At 66.0% G+C, this 8,121-nt stretch overlaps 2 protein-coding genes across 2 annotated transcripts; both read right to left on the bottom strand.

Annotated features, from left to right (window-relative positions):
• Window positions 1-5,070: 5,070 nt before the first annotated feature.
• LRRC3C (leucine rich repeat containing 3C) lies at window positions 5,071-6,500 on the bottom strand. Its single transcript, XM_035347621.1, has one exon. It carries the CDS (start codon window positions 6,100-6,102, stop codon window positions 5,224-5,226), a length of 879 nt encoding a protein of 292 aa, XP_035203512.1. The 5' UTR covers window positions 6,103-6,500; the 3' UTR covers window positions 5,071-5,223.
• Window positions 5,957-7,982, bottom strand: LOC118178813. Its single transcript, XM_035347616.1, has 2 exons — window positions 6,556-7,982; window positions 5,957-6,073 (listed from the first exon to the last, which is right to left on the bottom strand). The coding sequence occupies exon 1, from the start codon at window positions 7,785-7,787 to the stop codon at window positions 6,801-6,803; it is 987 nt and encodes a 328-aa protein (XP_035203507.1). The 5' UTR covers window positions 7,788-7,982; the 3' UTR covers window positions 5,957-6,073; window positions 6,556-6,800.
• Between the last annotated feature and the right edge of the window lie 139 nt (window positions 7,983-8,121).

Raw genomic sequence — 8,121 nt, 5'->3', positions numbered from 1 at the left:
GCTGATCCCGGGCACCTGGTGCTGATCCCGGGCACCTGGTGCTGATCCCGGGTGCCTGGTGCTGATCCCGGGTGCCTGGTGCTGAGCCAGGGCGCCTGGTGCTGCAACGCATCCCATCTGGGAGGGAGGCTTTGTGGGGGGGGGCAAACACTGGGGGCAGTGTCTGGAGGAGGCAAAAAGTCTCCTGCCATGAGCCCCTTCACAGTGAAGAGGCTTGGAAAAGCACCAGGGTGTCCCTTCTGTCCCCAGTACCCCCAGCTGGTCCCGTGGGCGTGCTGGGCTCAGCGCACGGGGACAGCCCCGGCTGCAGCTTCGGGGCTCCGAGAGGACACGCGCTGGGGGCGTGAAGCCCCCCCTGCAGCCGTGGTCCCAGGGGGGCAGGGGGTGCAGCACACCAGCGGGGCTGTTTGATTTGCTGAGTCAAAGCCAGCGGCCGGGAGCTGGTGCGAAACGCAAAGTGTGTTTAGGTACAGCAGCCCCCTTAAGTTCCTCGGTGGGACCAATCGTTTATAGAAAATTAAGCATATTTTCAAGTGCTCTGCTGAACTGGAACCGGGAAAAATAATAATAATAATAAAAAAGGAGCCAGTGCTGCTTTCTGGCACCTAAACCCTGGCCTGGAGCGAGGCTGGGGGAAGGATGGCAGGAGCCCCGCGGGTGGGACAGACAAAAGGACACGAGGGGCAGCCCCAGCCCACGGGCACGGGCGTCCACGCATCCCACCGGGGAGAAGCGAGCCTGGGAAGGTGACGGGGACGGCTCTGCAGAGCTCCAGGCTGCCCGTCGCTGCCAGCCGCAGGCACAACCTCCCCCAGAACTCCCCAAAACCCCCCAAAACCTCCCCAAAACCACAGTGATCAGAGCCTGGCGCCAGCCCCTGCCTGGCAGCACCTGAGGGATGGGGAAAAAGCATCAGCAAAGGCAGGGGGGCGAAACGCTGAGCCTGCAACGACCCGCACAGACGGGCAGAGCTGTGGTGATCCTTAGCTCTGCTTCGCTCTCCCATCCCCTGAAATTAAATTTCCTCTTGCAGAAGTCCAGTGACCACATTTTATGCACAGCACCGGTCCTGTAACAAGCAGCATTGCAGGATTAATGAGTCCTTTGCAGGCAGTGAATAAGTATGATTCATTATTGGCAGCAGTGCCACTGTAAATGGATTTTTTGTGGTGAAAATAAATAAATAAGCCTACATAACTGAAGGGCCGTTGATGAAGTGTAGGCCAGTTTTAATCACGGTGTAATTGCTGCCATCAGTTCTAATTATTTATAAATATTTTTATAATCGTGGAAATTAAACAATTAGGCATCCTTCCTTCCCTCTTCGAAATCTAATCATTTAAAAGTTCAGGATGCGGTCTGGGGCCGGGAGCACCGAGCGTACCTCGCGCACAGACCAAAACAGAATTGTTTTACCGTTCTCCTAAAACGTCTGTCCTGCAAAACGAAACGGGCACGGATCCTCCTCCACCCGTGGGAGCAGAAAGCCCCCCCCAGAGAGGCCGAGGTGCCCCGGGAGTTCGTAACAAAGATTTAAGCGCGCGGTGAAACGGCGCAGAAGGAGGTCGCGGGGCTAATTCGCTCGTTACTGATCCCAGCAGATGAATCTACGGCACGTCAGGGAAGAAATTACCCAGAAATGGGGTATTCAAATGGAGGGGCTTGCCGCCTCGATAAAAAGACAGGCGTTTCGCAGAGCGCTGGGGAGGAAGGGCCCAGAGCTCGTCCTTGCCCTTTCCGACCCGTCCCAGCCCCACTCGGCCACGGGCACCTCCCGGCTCCCTCCCTGATCCCCCTTCCTTGCACCACCCAAGTGAATGCCCAGCTCTACCAGGGGCATAAATTCCATGCCGTTCAGTCCGTCCTAGGAGAAGTTCTCTTCCCGATGCTTATTGCAGATTTTTTATGAGGTTTCTTATGTATTTTTCTCCCTGTCCACCCGCGCAGCCCAGCAGCTGCTCCCGCGCCCCAGCCTCCTTCCCCGCGTGCCGGGGGCTGAGCTGGTTACAGACAGCAAAACGAAATCCTTTCGTCGGTTCCTTGGCAGCTTCTCACCTCCTCGCCCCCTGCCCCTCCTGGAAATTTCCTCCATGGGGGTGCGGCGCCAGCCTCCACGCAGCAGCGCTCCCGGGCTGCCCGTGCTGGAGAGGCTCCTCGTGCCGGCACGGCACGCGGGGTGTCCACAGCTCCCCGCACCGTGAGCAGGGAGGAATCGGCCTCGCAGCCCCCCTGGGGCTCCCCCCGTGCCCAGCAGCTGGGCGGAGAAGCAGGAGCCCCGATTCCTGGTGGCCCCACGAGACCGAAGGGCGAGCTCCACGCTGAGCCCGAAACACCCCAAAGGCAGCGCTCGGACCTGGTCACCACCCTTGGAGCTGGCTGCAGGTGACATTTCCAGGTTCTCTGCTGCGGGGGGGAGGAATGCTGCCTTCCCTCCCCTGGGTGCGCAGGGGATGCTGCTTCTGCAGCCTCGCAGCCGGCAGGACCCAAAATGCATTTAATGAAGCTTTAAAATCAATAGCACGGGTGCGGGAGGCATTTCCCACCGGTGGAGGATTGCCGGTGCTGTGCTGCCACCGGGATCCACCTCCTTCCCCCTCTGCTCATTAGCGTCGGCTGTAACGAGCCTGGTATTTCCTAACAGCACCTCGGGCAGGAACGAGCCTGGGAGATGCGAAGGGGCCGGGGTGCGCGCGCTGCGGTGCCGCGGTCCCCTCCTGGCTGACTCAAGGCACGGTGTGGCTCAGGGACACCGCCGGGGGCTTGGTGCTACCCGGACCCATGGGGGGAGGCGGGGGGCACCAGCAGGACCGCGGGGAGCCGCAGCCCCCTGCCCAGCTGCTCGTGGGGCACAGGAGGGGGCTCCCCGGGGAGCGGGGGCCGCCATCTGCTCGGGATTGCAGGCTCCGCGGGCTGTCACGGCTGCGCCGCGTCTGGAGGCAGCCAAGTGACAGCGAAGGTCACCGTCCCGCGAGTGGGAGCTGTCGCTCCGCGTTAGGGCCTGGATTTCACCCCCTGTGGCACCAATTCTCGGCATGAGCCGTGCAGGGAGAGCTGCCGGTGAGCTGGCACGGGGACCTGGTGGCTGCGGGCATGGGGAAGGGCTCGGGTGTCCCCCAGCCACCGTGGTCCCTGTCCCTTGTGCCACACGATGGCCCCGGTCTGGTGGGGTCAGGAGGGCAGGGAGCAAAGCGGGGCCCTGGCGGCTGCAGCTTGGGGACGGGCACAGCCCGGGCCACGTGGCGGTGACCTGAGCCGCAGGAACCGAGCGGCGGCGCCTTCATTAATTCAAGGTGTAGGTTGGGTTACCGGGGGCCCGGGGTGTCCGGTTTCTGCAAGCACCAGGCATGGCTGGGCACAGCTCTGAGCAGACACCGGGTGCTGCGGGTGTCCTTGGCCCTTCCTTGTGGCGGGGGTGTCACCAGGGGGGCCCCGGCACGAGGCGCTGCGGAAGCACCCACGCACCGACGCGACGCACAACCACCAGGCACCAGCCACGGGCTCCAAAGTAAAAGCCAATTTATTGTATAAAGTAAGAACATGAAAGGTCCCTTAAACAAAACACATATTGGGTCAGACGGTCCCGGCGGGGCTCCCACCCAGGCGTGCAAGCAGCCACCTGGGGGTGCCCGCGGGGGCTCGGTCCGGTTCCCCCCAGCCCCTTTCCTCCGCCGTGGGGAGGGGGCAGTGGCCGCACGGGCTGGGGCTGGGCCGGGGGCGTTTTGTGCATCACGGGGCTGTGCTGGGGATGTAGGCACTTGTGGGAGGGCGCGGGCACCGCTCCCTCCGCCAGCCCCGGCCGTGAGAGGGACAGGAGCGGAGCGGGGGCCCCGAGCCCTGCCTGCCCCCAGACACAGCCGGGGGCTGGGATCCAGCAATAAAAAGCCCCCGCTGCTCCGGGGCGGGCGCTGCCAGAGGATGTTCAAGCAGCTTTGGTTGGTGCTCTTGGTGAGTTAAGGCAGTTTAGCTTCAGTTGGTTTTAAAAAAGGGCAAAACCAGCAAAAAAAAACAGCTCTCAGGGGCCAGAAGGGTCCGGGTCTGGTCTGGCTTTGCTCCGAGGCTCCGCTTGGACCCTGCGCACCCCGAGGTGGGAGCGGAGCCGAACGCAGCCGGGCGCACGCGGCGCAGCCCCGGCGGCGCGGTGCTTCTGGCCCATCTCTACCTACCGACACCAGGAACCTGCAGCCCAATCTGGGAAGTGTCAAAAAGGGACGTCGGGGCTTTTTAGGGTGAGGGGAGATTCAGGTTCCTGCCAGCGGCACGGGAAGCGGGGAGCAGGCGGACAAGCAGCCGCCTCGTCCCTGTCCCAGCGCCGTCACAGTGACCGGTCGCAGCCGTGTGAGTCCTTGAGTAAGAGGCGGGAGCCGCGGTGGTGGTGGTGGCGGTGCCACTGGGCTGGAAGCCCCGACCCGCGTGGTCCCTGGGGAGCACCGAGGGGGAACCCGCTCCCCCCATGCCCTCGGTCCCTTCCATCAGCACCCACCTCCCTCGGCACGGGGCTCAGCCCAGGGCAAGCTCGTTTCCCGTTTGCGTCTCATGGAAACACGCGCTCAGAGCGGGAGGTCCTGGTTTGACCCCCCCAGCACCCATCTCCGAGCGGGGGACCCCCTGCTGCGGGACCCCGCGCCCCTCACTCCACCCAGGAAGGGCCGGGGAGCAACGAGGGCGGAGAGGGGAGACGGGGCCGCAGCGCCCAGCGTGAGGGACAGGAGCTGGGGCGAACCCACGCCCGCCCCTCGCTTTTCCCCATCGCTGCGTCCCCCTGTCCCCTGTCCGTCGGTCCCCTCGGGCTGCAGCTCTGAGCCCAGCCCACGTCCCCCTGGGCGGGCAGCCAGGCGCCCTGCGCCGCCGGGAACATCCCTCGGGCGGCGGAGGGTAAGCCAGAGGGATTAAAACACTGATTTCGTTAATGCCCCAGGGGATCTCTGCAAAGGAAATAAAAAAGTTGGGAATGAAGTCCGAATGCCCAGGTTCATCAGAACGACAGCCGTGCAGCGGGGGCACGCCGGGGGTCTCCCCGCTCACCCCGTGCTTGTTGCCAATAACCGCTCCCCGCTGCAGCCGCGTCCCCTCACCGTGCCCGACCCCAGCGCTCGCGTTGCTGCGGGCGGCCACGGCTGCCCCAGCCAGACACCGATTCCCCCAGAACAAAACAAAGCGCGGCGATTTCTGCGCGGTGACAGCAGCCGGGAACAGCCCCGGCCGGCCCCGGGCCCCGCGGGTCCCTCACACCACGGTGCTGATGGTGGACGACTCCTCCGAGCGCCGCTGCTTGCTGGGCAAGGACTTGAGATACTCGAGGTGCCGCCGGGCGTCCTCCTGGTTCTGCCGCACGTAGTAGACCAGGTAGGAGATCACCATGGCGAACCAGCCGAACATGGTGACCAGCATGGCGATGTCCGTGGTCTTTTTGTACATGTTGCAGAAGTCCGTGTCCGCGATCACCTGCAGGAAGGCTTTGCCGACGTGCTCCTCCTGCACGGAGGAGTCGCAGACGATGCCGCCCGAGGAGCCGGCCGCCAGCTCCACCGTGCGGATCAGCTCCTGCAGCCGGCAGTCACACAGCCAAGGGTTGTTGGAGAGGTTGACCTTGGCCTTCAGGTTGCTGAAGGCGTCCTTGCTGACCGACACCAGCCTGTTGGAAGACAAGTCCAGGGAGTGCAGGTGGTCGCCCAGGCCGCGGAAAGCCCCGCTCTCGACGCCGGCGATGGCGTTGTGGGACAGGTCCAGCTCCAGCAGCAGCGGCAGGTCCCGAAAGGCGTCGCGGGGCAGGAAGGGGATTCGGTTGGAGTCCAGGTAGAGCTTGTTGGTGTCGTTGGGGATGTCTCTGGGGACCTCGGTCAGCCGAGCGTTGCTGCAGCGGAAGGTCTTCAGCCCCTCCTCCTCCGAGGGGTAGCAGCCCTTGGGGAAGGCGGCCGAGCGGAGGCAGGAGGCCAGGAGGAGGACACTCTGCAGGAGCAGCCACATGGTCGCGGAGGAACGGCTCCACCGGAGGCACGGCACCGTGCCGGCTTGCTCACGCGGCCGCCGGCCCCTCGGCTCTTCCCTGCGGTGGTTTGGGCTGGAGTCGGTGCATCTGGGACGGAGACAGCAAGGGCACAGCATCAGGCAGAGGTGCCACGGGGCACAAGCGCTGCTGTGCCGGCGGTGAGCATCACGCCCGCCCCGGTGCACCCAGCCGCGGGATGGGAACGGGGACGGGGACAGCCGGCACGGCTCACTCGTCCCCCTGCCATCAGCGGCTGCGCTCAGTGTTCCGGCGCAGCAGGATTAGGCCCCGTGGGGCCGAGCGACCACACGTCTCCTGCGTGCAGCAGCTGGGCTGTAACAAACGGACACGGCGCGAGCTGAGCCAGAGGCGGGGGTGAGATCCCCGCCAAGGTCACCGGCAGTGCGATCGCTGCCTGAAGGCCAACGCATCCTGCAGAGGCGGCCGGCGAGCCCTGGCTCCAGCCGAGCAGCCTCTGCAGGCAGGGCCCCTGGGGAGCGTGATGGAAGCAAGGCGCGGGCAGGAGCAGCGCAGGTTCCCCGAGCGGTGCGGGCAGGGATCTTGCTCACCAGCTCTGCTTCCAGCGCTGCCCACCCCGGGGACGCAGGCACGCACCACGCTTTCTGCAGGGTGTTTGCTTTGGAGGGGACTGGAGCGGGCGGGTGGCCCGGGCTGCGCTGTCCCCTGCCCGGTGCCACGCCAGCCCCAAGGGCCGGGCTGCCCACACCACCCTGTAACCATGGTCTCCATCCAGCCCTTTATTCCGGAGGGGAAAAACGTCAGCAGGAAAGAAACAAAAACAGAAAAAGGAAATTCACAGGGGCTGAGCGTTTAGCAAGTTCCCAGGGTGGTGGCAGCAGATAAGGCCACGTCCGAGAGCAGCGAGCGCGCTGCCCTGCTTTCCCAGCCACAGGTCCCGTCCCACCGAGGGGCCGCGGCGGCGGCACAAGCAGGGCAGGATGCAGGAGCTCTCCTCTCCCAGCATCCCGTGACTGAAGACACCGGCGTGAAAGGGCTCCCCATGGCACAGGTTGAGCCGAGCTGTGCTGTGGACAGCCCCACGCTGTGCTGCCCCGGGCATCTCCTTGGTAGCCTGCCCACAGCAGCCTTGGGGCTGTCCCCTGCAGTCCCCGCAGCACCCTGGGGTGCAGGGGTCCCACGTCCTCCTCCCCGCCTGCAGATGAGGGACTGCAGCTCCTCGGGGCTGGGTTTCCCTGGGGAGGCAGCGATGCTGCTCCCCACTGGTGGGGGGCCAAAGCTCCCCCCAGAGCCATCCTGGGGGCTGCTGGGGCTCTAGGGGGAGGCTGCCAGGCCTGGGATGGGGCAAGGACGGGGCTTCCTCCGCTCGCTGCTCAGCACCGTAACTCAGCTCGACTGCACCGAAACACCCCAAGGTCGCGCCAGTGCAGAGCCGGCTCTGAGCACCCCACTCCCGGCACCCCCCGAGCGGGGAGCAGGACTCGGAGCAGCTGAAGGGCACCGGGAAACCCAGCCCCACACCAGCACCTCTGCCTGGCCGGGGGACCAGCCCCCCACGTCTGCCAGAAGTAACCCGGGGGGGGCGAGCCCAGGGCTGGGCACCGCTGCAAACGGACCCGAACGAGCCGGGACCGGTGACCCAGGAAAGGGGGAACCTCGTTCTGTCCCCGGACCCCCTCCTCGGGTGGGATGCGGCTCTCCAGGGCCCCACGGGGGGCTCGGATGGCTGCGGCCACGGTTCTCCGGACCACGTACGGCACCGAGCGCGGGCGCAGCCAGCCCGGTGCAGCGCCCTGCCAGCGAGCGGGGTCCCCGGCCCCATCCCCGGGGGTCGCCACCAGCCCCGGGGACGCCACCGAGGTGCCGGGGGGCAGCCGGGGTTGGCGGCGGCGGGGCCGTGCGGGCACAGGGACCCTCGGTGCGCCCGGAGCAGCCGGGGATGCCCGGGGTTCCCCCCAGCCCCGCTCCAGCGCCGGCTCCGCTCGGCACCGGGGGGGGCGCGAAGCGGGCGAGGGAAGCCCCGGTAATTCCCCGGGGGACCACCCACGCCCCCCGCACCCCCGCCCCTACTCCCGCCGCCTCCCGCCCTGCCCCTCCCGGAGCCGAGGAGCACCGGGGAGCACCGGGAAGCACCGGGGAGCACCGGGAAGGGGGGG

The sequence above is a fragment of the Oxyura jamaicensis genome, chromosome 27 (genome assembly GCF_011077185.1).
Source record: "Oxyura jamaicensis isolate SHBP4307 breed ruddy duck chromosome 27, BPBGC_Ojam_1.0, whole genome shotgun sequence".
Lineage (NCBI taxonomy): Eukaryota > Metazoa > Chordata > Aves > Anseriformes > Anatidae > Oxyura > Oxyura jamaicensis.
This window is presented reverse-complemented; position numbering and strand designations above follow the sequence as displayed.